This window comes from Durio zibethinus, chromosome 10 (assembly GCF_047325235.1).
Source record: "Durio zibethinus cultivar Kanyao isolate XHJ-2024 chromosome 10, ASM4732523v1, whole genome shotgun sequence".
In the NCBI taxonomy this organism is placed as follows: domain Eukaryota; kingdom Viridiplantae; phylum Streptophyta; class Magnoliopsida; order Malvales; family Malvaceae; genus Durio; species Durio zibethinus.
In genome coordinates, this window is record NC_143171.1 from 17,535,056 (window position 1) to 17,547,286 (window position 12,231).

A 12,231-nucleotide genomic window follows, 5' to 3' on the forward strand; every position below is an offset into this window, starting at 1 on the left:
CTGTAGATATCTATATTATGAGTTTGGTAATACCATAATCCTCACATAGAGAAAATATATCGTCATGTAACCAAATCACAACGACTCCTATTGATCTAACGAATCACAAATATGCTCCAATCAAACTTTGAATAATAAATAAGGAGCACTTCAATAAATGGAGTCATAACAAAATTATCTATTGTTTACTCTCATGCCAAGTATGATAACCACTATTATTCTTGAACTTTCATGATATCATTTTAATAAATCATTTACAAATTACTAATATATTATGAACAAATTTTCATATTCATATATTCCTAAAACACAAAATTTTTAATGTTTTAACAAGAGATCATTATTAATAAATTTAGAATTAATTGAATTACCAATTTTTTATATCTAATACATGCCTAAACCAATAGCCTATTAACTCCCACTGACCTTAACACATATGATATCTTCAAAATAATAACTTTAGATCATTTATGAGTTTTTACTACTTTAAAGCATATGCAAAAAAACTCTCACTGATTTTCACTTCCTTTAAAAGAATAGTTTTGGCATTAATAAAATAATAATGATAAAAAATGTCAAAACCTTTATATTATCATTCTTTGAAATAACTTTTAAAAATAATTCATACATAGTTTAAAACAAGGGAAGTGAAATGAGAGAAAATTATAAAATTCTTGTTCTCTTTCAAAAGTAAACCAACAAAAATTTGGGAAAGTTCTCAATGAAGCAATTGAACTAAAAACAAAACAAATAGTTTACTTGCACAAAACTTCATTCTTCAAAACTCTCACACATGTGATAAGTATAAAACAATATTCTCCTCTTCACATATGAATTCCTCAAAAGAAAATGTAAATTTTCTTTAAAACACATTGCTAACAAATGACAACTATATACCTTTTAAAATCGATAACTGTTAGATTTGATAATGATAACTAAGATAATCAAACCAATATCTTAATTAAAAGTTAAACAACCAAAATAAATATTTATTAAATGAAATTATATTTTAACAACTCTCAATTTTACTTAAAACAAATTGAGATATCATAACAAGTCCAAAACTTTCCTATGTGGAAGCTAACCATCTTGGCCATCATAAGACACTATACATTAAATGTATATCCTAATATGTGATAAATAAAAGTAACTAGAATTTATACATTTACTATGTTATACAAAACATCCAAGAACTTATCACTTATGGCATATATTAACTTATGATGACAAGTATTTAAACATACTAAAATTAAGTACAAAGGCCATTCAAATAAGACTTTAATTAATTTAATATCTTTACTAGTATTATTAAAACAATTAAGGTGCTATATCATAAATTTAATCTTGGACATTCTTTTAAAGAAAACATTTTACTTTTGCATGATCACACTTCAAAACAATGAAAAATACAAAAACTTTCGAGCCTAAAATGTCTTCTATCACACCTTTAACCTAAGCCTTACATTTCAAGCCAACAAAAGACCTATTGATCTTAAGTTAAGTATGTAAGTCTACATTAGTGGATAAGGTATGAGAAAAGCAAACTTATGAAATATGCTTTGTATTTGAATTAATATGCAATGGCATACTTTGCATACTCTTTACTTAGATTGCATGCATAAATTAGAGATAGATTAAAACATATATACATGGAAGTTACGAGAAATGAGAATCTTAATCTTGAATAAATTTTGTGTTCTATCTATGTTTATATTGTCCACAAATTATACAATAGTGCATGATTGAGAACTTATGAGACTTTGAGTTCAAATCCATATATTTTTATTGTTAGCATAATTAATTTGAAATTGTTTTGCATGATGACAAGCAAAGACCTAAGTGTGAGAGTGTGATGAATGTTTAAAATTAAGGTTTTTTTAGGTCATGTTTGTTTTAAAATATTGAAAAATTTAGTGATCTTTGTTAAATTCCTAAAATTTTGTTTTTTAATGTGCAACAAATTCATGTTTATAAAGTTGCATGAAGAATTATGGTAGTCTAAGTTCATTTTGATCAAAATGTTTAAAAGCTTGTATGCCTTGCATGATATGCAAGAAATCCATACAAACCATACAAAGATTACAAACACATTCAGCTATGCAAATTATGCAAAAGGTGATAACCTAATCTAGCCAACATGTCTAACCCAATCCAAGAATCAACCAAATAAGCCCTATTGCCCACAAAAGGTTTAGCCTATGCAAGAAAATGAAAGAAGAACAAGTTTGCTTCAAGTAAAAGATGATTTGAATTCAAAAGAATTTGAAAGCAATAAAAAAAAGATCAAAAGAAGATTGTGCATCTATTTCAAATCATGACTGAATCTTCCACTTTAAACTTAAGAAAATTTAAATTCAAATGATGTGGCATGGATGGCACACATGTACCAATCCAAGCACACCATTCAACAAAATAAGCATCTACCTAAGCAACTTCACTCTTAGTCATCCTTTGAACTTCACCAAAACAAGGATACTTTTAAATTTAAAAAAGAGTTTCGGCCAAGCTAAGAATGTCTAGGTTCATCATTTATCCTATGACCTTTTTACAATAAATAGGCTAATTTACAAGATGGAAAAATACCTTTCTACTTAGTAAATTTTTTTTTTTTTTTAGTTTGGTTAGGGTGGTAGACTAGCCTTCAATCTTTGTTTCAAACTTTGTTTCATTTCAATACAAGTTATTTTAAAGTTATTTACAAACATTCTTTTAAGTTCTGTGCAAGTTAAGTTCAAGTTTCATTTCCAAGTTTTATGCTTTGCTGTTTACTTTCCTACAGCCTTAAACATTTTGTAATTTTCTTGCTTTCACTTTCTTTTAAATTCTTACAAGTTTTCTTTGTTATATTCGTCCAACATAGATGCTAACTTAAATTATCTTATGAGGTGCTTCAACCGACCTTTATAACCCCATTTCATGTGGTTTTTATTTTCCTAAAGTGTAATTAACACCATTTCGGCCTTTGGTAGGTTTTGGTTTTTGTCTTGCCATTTTGCTCACCATTTTCGACCTACATAATTTATTATTTCATTTACTTTATGCAAATAATTTTATTTTTATGCTCATGCTTAATTACATTTTGTTTTATACTTAGTACCATTTAACCTAGTGTTCTTTAATATGTTTTAAGCATTTTCTTGTTATCATATAATTACTTGCTTTTCATTCAATTCCATGTTATTTAGTTTCATGCTTTTAAGACAATTTAGTTTAAGTTGTTTATTCACTTAAGTTCTATCCATAACGATCGGCCTCTTTTTCATTCATGTCATTTCCCATGTCTCCTGTATTTTAAGGTTAGATCATTGTTTTCATATTGCTTGTTACTGATTTATTACTTTTAGTTTTAGTTATATTCTTGCAAGCATTTGACCAATTATATTTACATCATCTTAATATAAGGTAAAAAGAATCAATTTTAGCACTTGATTTTCGGTGCACCTCTTACATAATCCTTGTCGGAATGATTTTACTCACTTCATTACTTGATACGATCTGTGTACTTGCAAGCATAAAAACTAGCAATCATTTAGCATATTTTTCATCTTATCCAATTCTCTTATTTCTTTTTGGGCTTTTTCAATCTTTTCTAATCAACTAGACTATTCTTGTTCTATGATTTTCACTTGGGTGTGAGTACTATATGAGTGGCAAATAGGTTGAGTAGGAATATTTGACAGTCAAGCTATCTTTAAACCTTTATTACGACAATTAGGACATTATATTAATACAAGTTTATGCTATGAAAGAATGGTTTTACAAAAAAAATCCCAATATGCAACAACCAAAATTTCAAGTTAACACAAAATGACATGAATGAAATGCATGAATTAAAGGAATGCAAAGATATTTATGGTATAGTGTTTTCTTACTTTCAGTTAAAACAACAAATGAAGAAATGCAATTAACACACACTTCATCATATGCTTCAAAATGACAATTCATTATATGTCTCATGCAACATGATATATACAAAAATGGTCAATTAGCACATAATATAAAGAGAAATCAATTAATCAGTGTAAAAAAAATGTATGTAACGTAAATGTTGAATTATTTCTATAAAGGGGAAGATATGGCACTATCATAGGTTAAGTCCATTAAGGTTCACTATATGAGTAGTTTGGGTTTTCAATCTAAATGTTCACAAATTGCTCATCACTGTTATACATGATGGATTAGGAAAGCATATTAATCCTCACCCATTACAAGCTACAAATGGTAAGGATTCAATTTAAGTCGAAGTATTTTGCTAGCTTGTGCAAAGGCATGAAACCTTATAAAAGTATAAGTGCTTTACTCCCTCTTAAAGGGACAGTGCCGTATCTAGAGTTTATGTTATACATATGTAGTATGAATTAGTGACAATATCTTAGCAAAAATAATTAAAATATTGAAAGAAAAGTAAAAAGAAAAAGAAATTAAAATGATTGAAGTTTTAACACAAAACAATTACTGGCTCGACTTTCAAGGATTTTCAGTGGAGTCACCAAACTTTCATAACGTTTAGATCTATAAACTTGATCATTAAACAAACATATAAAGCTACTACAATCTTTTTTATTTAGGTGTTATTGGTTATCTAATTGAATCTATCATCTTTTAAAGAGATCCTAAGCTCAACTCAGGTTTTTCAAAAAAGTAAATTCTTGTTTATGAAAACTTATTAAGTCTGAGAGTATGGTTACGTGTAAGGAGGTTATAAGATCTTTAGGACGTTCATCCAAAAAATAGTACCAATTAATTTCCTGTTATCCAAAGTCTAAAAACTTTTTTAAAAATCTTCTTAAACAATTTATATGTCGAAAATTGTACTTAAATTACTCCAATAGTTTGGTAAAAATTTAAAAATATTTTATCACCTCAAGAATATTCAAGAAAACTATTATCGCTTTTAAAGAAGCTTAGTCATCGGATTTTATTGTCAAAAGGTTTAGGTCAATAAAAATCCTCCAATAATTTAATAAGATTTTATTTAAAAAATATCATCTAATAGTTTGGTAGTATTAATTTAATTTTAAAAATTATTTTTAAAATACATGATTTCCTCCAATAATTGGTAAGATTTCATAAATTTTATTTCAAAATTAGTTTAAAAATATATCAAATCCTCTAATAGTTTGATCAGCTTTTATGAATTTATTTCCAAAAGTTTAGAAAACATACTAGTTTTGAGAGTACGATTATATAAAAGAAACGTTATAATATCCCCCACAACGTTTATCCAAAAGATGATACAAATTTATTTTGTATTATCCAAAGCTTAAAAAACATCTTTGAAAAATCTTCTCAAACAGCTTACATATTGTAAATTGTTTTTAAATTACTTCAACAGTTTGATAGAAATTTAAAAATATTTTCTTACCTTAGAAGTATTCAATAAAATAATTTTTATTTTTTAAAAAATTTATTCGTCAAATTTTATTATCAGAAGATTGAGGTCAATAAAAATTCTACAATAGTTTGGTAAGATTTTAATTCAAAAATATTCTCTAATTATTTGGTATGATTAATTTAATTTTAAAAATTATTTTTAAAATATGTAAAATCTTGCAGTAGTTTAGTAAGATTTCATAAATTTTATTTCAAGATTAGTTTAAAAATATATAAAATCTTTCAATAGTTCGATAAATTTTCATAAATATATCTCCAAATTTTTTTCCTTTAACTTATGAAATTCTTCAATAATTTAATAGTCTTTTATGAATTTAATCTCAAAATTTTATTTGTCAACCTATGAAATCCTTTAATAATTTGATAAGATTTCATAAATTTAATTTTAAAATTTATTTATTTTTTAAACCTATAAAAATTCTTAAATAATTTGGTAGGATTTTATTAATTTACGTTTCAAAAATTATATTATAAACTCATAAAAACCATTCAATAATTTGATAAAATTTTATAAATTTATTTTCCAAAAAATATTTTTAAAGCATTTTCAATTCTTATATATTTTCAAATGATCAAGCTTTTAAGAAATATTCCCAAAAAAAAAGTTAAAATAACCATATAAATAAAAAAAAAGCACTTAAAATAAAGAAAAAAAAAACCAAAAATAAAAAAGTCAATAGCTTGTTAATAGCTAGTCAACGATTTTGAAACGGCTCACAGCTCTGCTTAGAAGTGACTCAAGACTCAAGAAGTAGTTTAATGATTCAGCTCCAGTTCAGCTCGTTGACTCAACTTGGCAACTTGATGGTTCAGTAGAAAGTATGTAGCAGGTCCGATTGTAATCAAGCTGGGATAAAGAACGCGTCAACACGCAAACCTTACACCGTTCTAAACTGCGTCATTTCATTCCCTTGTTTAAGCCCATAATTTTCATATTTTCTATCCTTTTTTATTTCTTACTCTTTCTAACTCTGTTCTCTCTCTTCCTTTAAAATGGAAAACTTCGATAGTCAAAAAATTCAATCAATCACAAAAAAAAATCATATAAGCCTTTGGTTTCGTTTGCCATTTTTTTATTGTGCACCGTGGTAAGGGCTATAAATAAACCGAATATAAATGAATATATATACGGGTTTGTTTATTTATTTTTTTGAGGTATTTTGGTTTAATTTATATTTGATAAAAGAATTATTTTATTTATTTAAATAATAAAATATTTATATTTTATTTAATTAAATTAAATAAATTTATTCATAAACATCAAACGAATATATTTAAAATTTATATCAACGAATCATAACCAAATAAATAACTTTAAATGAATATAATTGAATCCAACCAAACATAAATAAAATTTAAAATAAGATTAAAAAATATATATAATTTTATTTTTATTATTATTATTATTATTATTATTATTATTATTATTATAAATAAACAATAAATAAATAATAAATAAATGTGTGCTTTTTTAGGTAAATATCTTAAAAAGCCCTTTCGAAAAAGGTAAATATCTTAAAAATCCAAATAGGCAATAGAATTGGGAAAATGTGATCGGCGTGTCAGTCATATATATATATATATATATATCCCTTTAAAAACCCAATAACCAGTAGAAAATCGAGAAGAAAACGAAAATAATTTGATTTTGAAAAAAAAAAAGAAAAAGAGAGAAATGGAGAGTCTGAGCAGCAACAAAGCGAGCTCATTGCCATCGTCGAGAACGAAAAGAAAGAAGCAGAAGATTTGTCTAGCCGACTACATCGATTTCCTTTCCTCTCACAGACAACTCCCTCTCACCGTCAATTTCCTCAACCAGGTGGTCTATCCAGTACTCTTTTTTCTTCATTCAATTAATTCAAATTAAAACTATTTTGTTTTGTTTATCTTTGATGATCTGATTTATTTTCTTTTTCATAGATTATCTCCATTCACGGTTTCAAGAAATTGATCAAGGTTCCCAAGGTAATAAAACAAAACTCTGTTTCTCTACTTGATTTATCGATGGCTGCTTTAGTGACATTAAATTGACTAGAAAGCGGTGAGGGATGCGGTGGAGACGCTGGATCTGATGGATCCATCTCGTTCCACGCTGAAATCGAGCATATCATCGAGCGCATGGCTGACAGAGGAGGAGATAATCGGAGACCTCTGCCGTCTGGAATGGCAAGAGTGCTGCGTTACCTCCATCCAAGCCCTAAACTCGTCAACCGAACAACAATCCATCCCCAAAGCCAAAGCCAAAAGGAAGAGAAGAGCGCGCGTCTCTATTGCCGAAGGCGCTGACTCTTTGTCCTCCGCTTTAGTTTCCTTTCAATCATCTTGAGATTTGAGTTTCATTGGTATGTATTCCAACTGTCTTTCTGTTTCAACATATTTGTAATTTCTTCTCTGATTGATTGTTAACCTGTTTTTTAGGCGGGAGAATAACGGTAGACCTGTGATTTTGGAGAAGTTAGAAGGGTGTTTTTGGAGTTTCACGGGTTGTTGAAAAAATGTAATTAGCAAAATGTTTTTGTTTATTTTGTTGTAATCGCAGATTTTCCATTAAATGCTCTATTATTGGATTAGATTAGACTAAGTAATGTTAGAATGTAAGTCGTCGGTGTTTGTTCTTTGTTCTGATCCAAAGCCAACATCCAAATTCCGTTGGCTATGACAAACTGATCACTACTAAAACATAAAAATTCTTATGCACTTAATTTTTGAAAAACTAATTGTTTAATTTTATTTTCACAGGAAGAAACTATTCATAGAAAGCTTCTTTTACTTGATAACCTAAGACATGGTCCTAAATAGGCAAAAAATGCTTTGTCATATTATTTCATATATCATGCTTCAAAATCTTAATAAGCTTATGTGAGTGTGAATTACAAACACTCTTTATAAATATTCATGACATAGATTTAAGCATTTATGCATTTATATCATATTTATTATTTCATAGTTTTAATTCATTGTTACTGTCATGATTAGGCGCTTAAGAAAACATTAAAGTATCTTATTTAGTAATGGAATTTTGTTTCTTATGAAAATATTTAGAAGGTGGCACAAACAATTTAAGGAAAATAGAAAGTTGTAAGCCAAGAAATAGTAGGAAAGATAGAAACTCAGACTACACTTTATATCTCATGAAACTAATTGTGGTCAGTTTAGGTAATGTTACATAAACAAGGCTTGATTAAAAATGGATAAGGTTAATCTACCATTTAGAAAGAAAATATCTAGCATGTTGAACATATTAAAAGACATTCCTCGGATAATGACTAATCCAAAAAGGTTAGCATGAAGATACTTCAAAAGCCAACAAAAACCAAGCAATTCTTTTTGAATTCCAATTGCTGATAATAAATAAAATCCGCCACAAACATATTGATCATGACTTTAATAAGTAATTGGTCATTGACCTATGGTTTATTTTCCATTCATTAAAACACAAGGAAGCTTCAAATAATTATTACTCTGCTTTTGGCTATATGATTAAGTTCCAGTCATTATCAAACCATTACTATGAGCTATATGCTAATAGAGCATGATCAAATACATGAACAAAATGAAATCATGGTAGCATACAACTAAGATAACACTTTTCACACAAAAAAAAAAAAAAAAAGTAAAGAAAAAATGTAATAAATAGAAGTTTAGATTCATACCATGTCTTTTGCCGACTCTTCTCAACGGAGCCACATATTCTAATATTTTCTTAATGGTATCCACCTACAGAGAAGTCAACCCAAGATCAAAACAATAAGAAATTATCTGTTGTTATTGTACATATCGGTGAACAAACAAATTTCTAGTAGTATAGACACCAAAATTGTATTTTACCTACTCTGCTAAGAATTTACCTTCAATGAAATATATCAACTGCCCCTCATGGTTTCGCTCAGCCACTTGTTTGCCAAATCCTTGACCATTAGTTCAAAGATGCTTGCTACCATCTTAGAAACTTCCGTAACGTAAAATAACATGGTTGTTAAACATGGTTCTATCCAATGATTTCATAAACCTAATCAATAAGAGAATAGACCTTCGACCTTATTAACACATTAAAAATCAATAGTCAAAAGTGCAAATAGAAGAACAATATAACAAGAAGAGAGAATGAGGAAAGTCTTACCATGTGCAAGTTAAGAGCTTTTCATTTATTAGTTTCTTCAGCGACAAGGATTCTGTTGCAGCTCGTGAAAAGAGGTTGGTCATATAGGGGAGGGCACAACTTGCGCAAGGTGCAACTGCCAGTATGGGTAGGGGGCACTGTTAAACGGTTTGGAGAAAAAGGGTCGAAGGAGCCGTTAGATTGTTTGGGGAGAGGGGCTGAGAATGGGAAAGAAATAAAAAATGAGAAATTAGGTAAAAACTTAAGGTTTTATTCTTTTAGTAATTTACCAACGGAATTTTAATTCAGTCGGAAATTTCATTGATAATACTTGATAGCTATTGCAAATGTATGGATTGTAATAAGTATTAAAGTAAAGAGTAAAGTTTCATTCCCATAAATATTCTAAATAAAATTATTATTAAATACCGAAATTTTAGACAAAATGTAACTAATATGCATTTAACTATTCTACTATGCAAACCAAAAATTAAATAACTAAGCCAAATTAATCAAATGCAATAACCAAATTATCTAAACATGCAAACTAATTAAAGCAGCAACTACATAAAATTAACTGAAACCAAAAGCTAGAAAGTAATAATCAAAATAGTAAATGAATTAATATGTAAAACAGAAAAATTAAACTATGCAGAATTGTAGAAATAGAGTTTAAATCTGATGCAATAAATTAAAACCTAATGCGGTAGCTAAACAATATATGCATAGGTGAATTAAACAACTAATGCAGTAACTAAACGCAAAACAGAATTTAAAAGTTTGTATGCTAAAACAGAAGATAAACTAGTGCAGAAACATAAAGCTGCAAATTAAACAATAATAAAATGCGGTAAACTTTTGAAAACTAAAAACTGAAAATTAAATTCTAATCTAATGCAGTGAAAATGAAATTAAAACATGCATCAATTAAAATCCTAAACTAAAAACTAGAAACTGGAATTTTTAATGAAGAACATAATAATGTAAATGTCTGTATTGTTAAATTGTTCAATTTAAGTGTGGGGGGGGGGGGGGGGGTGGGGGGGTGGGAAGAATGATTTGAGTACTTAAATGATTTTTGAAATTGTGATCCCATTTTTGCTTTCAAACCAAATTGACATACTAGATCTCATTATTATGCATACTTAGTTGAATTTGCATATATTTTCCAAGATTGACTAAAGTATGACATCAAGTTGATTATGAATATGGGGGAACTTGAAAGGAAGTCTTAAGCATGTTTCCCTTTGGATATGATTTTTGTTCATATGCTTCTATTATCTTTTAATAAAATGCTATGATTTTTGTGGAAGTCTGTGGATATGGTTTGCATGAGATTTGAGGATATGAATAAGTACTCTAGAATTCACCTACTTAATCCTTAAGGTGAAATCCTAAATTGTATTTGACTCAAGAAACGATCTAGGCAGTTTTTTAAACCGTTTTAGTCTTTTTCAAACCCATCCTGTTATGATGCATCCTTAGTACCTTAGCTCTCTCAAATGAATGCGAATTCTTGGAAAGATTAATTGTTGACTTGTCTTCAATCTTGCTGACTTAGCACTTGGGTAGTTATGTAACTCTTTTTGGAAGAAGGCATGATCAAACTTGACCAAAATTCACTCTATTTGGGAGACAACCCAAATTTTACTTTCATGTTTTATGGTTTCTATATTTATTATGACATGTATATTTTGATATTTTGATATTTTTGTTTGAGTTTGTTTTTGTAAAAATGAATTGAAATAAAAAGACGATCTCAAACAAGTGAAGATTCAACTTTAAGTAAATTTGGGGAGTATTTTTTTCCTTTCCTTTTTTGTTTATTTAGTCACATAATAAGCCCTTTGAGCATTTTCTTTGATTATTATCCTTTTTTTTTGTTATACCTAACCCAATTGTGCTTACTTATGTATTATGGACACGATTATGATTTTGAAAGGAAGGGAGGCGTAAGGAATGAAAGAAAAGAAAATGGCCAAAGCAAAGGCAAAGCCTAATAAAAGCAAAAAAAAAAAAAAAATTGCTATGATAAATAAAAAAAGATGACTTAAAAGTCAAAAGTCTTAAAAAGCTCTCAATTGTTCCAAGAAATTTCAAGAAAGTAAGATAAAGGTTTTAAGCCTAAAAATTTCTTTTTTTCTTACCTTAACCCAAGCCTTACATTACAAGCCTAAAAAACCTTTTCATTTTAAGTCAAATATGTAAGTCTAATATTAATTGAAAGGGAAGCGGAAAGTAAACATATGAAGTCTATTCTATCTTTGAGTTGAAATGTGACGAAGTGTTTTACATTCTTTTTACTTGAGTTATATTAATGAATTAAAGAATGAGTAAATGCATATGTGTAAAGAGCATAAGATATTGGAAGCTTGTTTTTTAAGGAATTTTTTGTAACTCTGTGTTTATATTTAGCTTTGCACTATGCAATAATGCATGAAAGGAATTTTATGTAATTTTTGACTTGTGAATATGTATAATGATTTATAGTTTTGTTGATTTGAGGATTTTGCTTGAAGACTAGCAAAGATTTAAATGTGGGGGTATATGATAGCACTTAAAAATATAGTATTTTTACATGTAAAAATGGGTACAAAAATTTAAATTTTGGTTGATTTTTGGTGCTTAATGTCTATTTTGTGATTTTTAGGATTTCAAGCTTGTGGACTTCATTTTCATGCATGCAAACATGCAAAAAACACATTTAGCCCTATCTTGGAAGCCTATAACTGAATTAC

At 28.0% G+C, this 12,231-nt stretch overlaps 1 protein-coding gene across 1 annotated transcript; it reads left to right on the forward strand.

Annotated features, from left to right (window-relative positions):
• Nucleotides 1-6,988: 6,988 nt before the first annotated feature.
• On the forward strand, nt 6,989-7,992 carry LOC111292435 (uncharacterized). Its single transcript, XM_022884830.2, has 4 exons — nt 6,989-7,213; nt 7,315-7,359; nt 7,430-7,736; nt 7,813-7,992. Exons 1-3 carry the CDS (start codon nt 7,070-7,072, stop codon nt 7,718-7,720), a joined length of 480 nt encoding a protein of 159 aa, XP_022740565.1. The 5' UTR covers nt 6,989-7,069; the 3' UTR covers nt 7,721-7,736; nt 7,813-7,992.
• The last annotated feature ends 4,239 nt before the right edge of the window (nt 7,993-12,231 follow it).

Coding starts and splice junctions, on each gene's coding strand:
- LOC111292435 (XM_022884830.2), top strand. CDS start 7,070: ATGGAGAGTCTGAGCAGCAACAAAGCGAGCTCATTGCCATCGTCGAGA. Junction 7,214..7,314: donor CCGTCAATTTCCTCAACCAG/GTGGTCTATCCA, acceptor TCTTTTTCATAG/ATTATCTCCATTCACGGTTT. Junction 7,360..7,429: donor AATTGATCAAGGTTCCCAAG/GTAATAAAACAA, acceptor TAAATTGACTAG/AAAGCGGTGAGGGATGCGGT.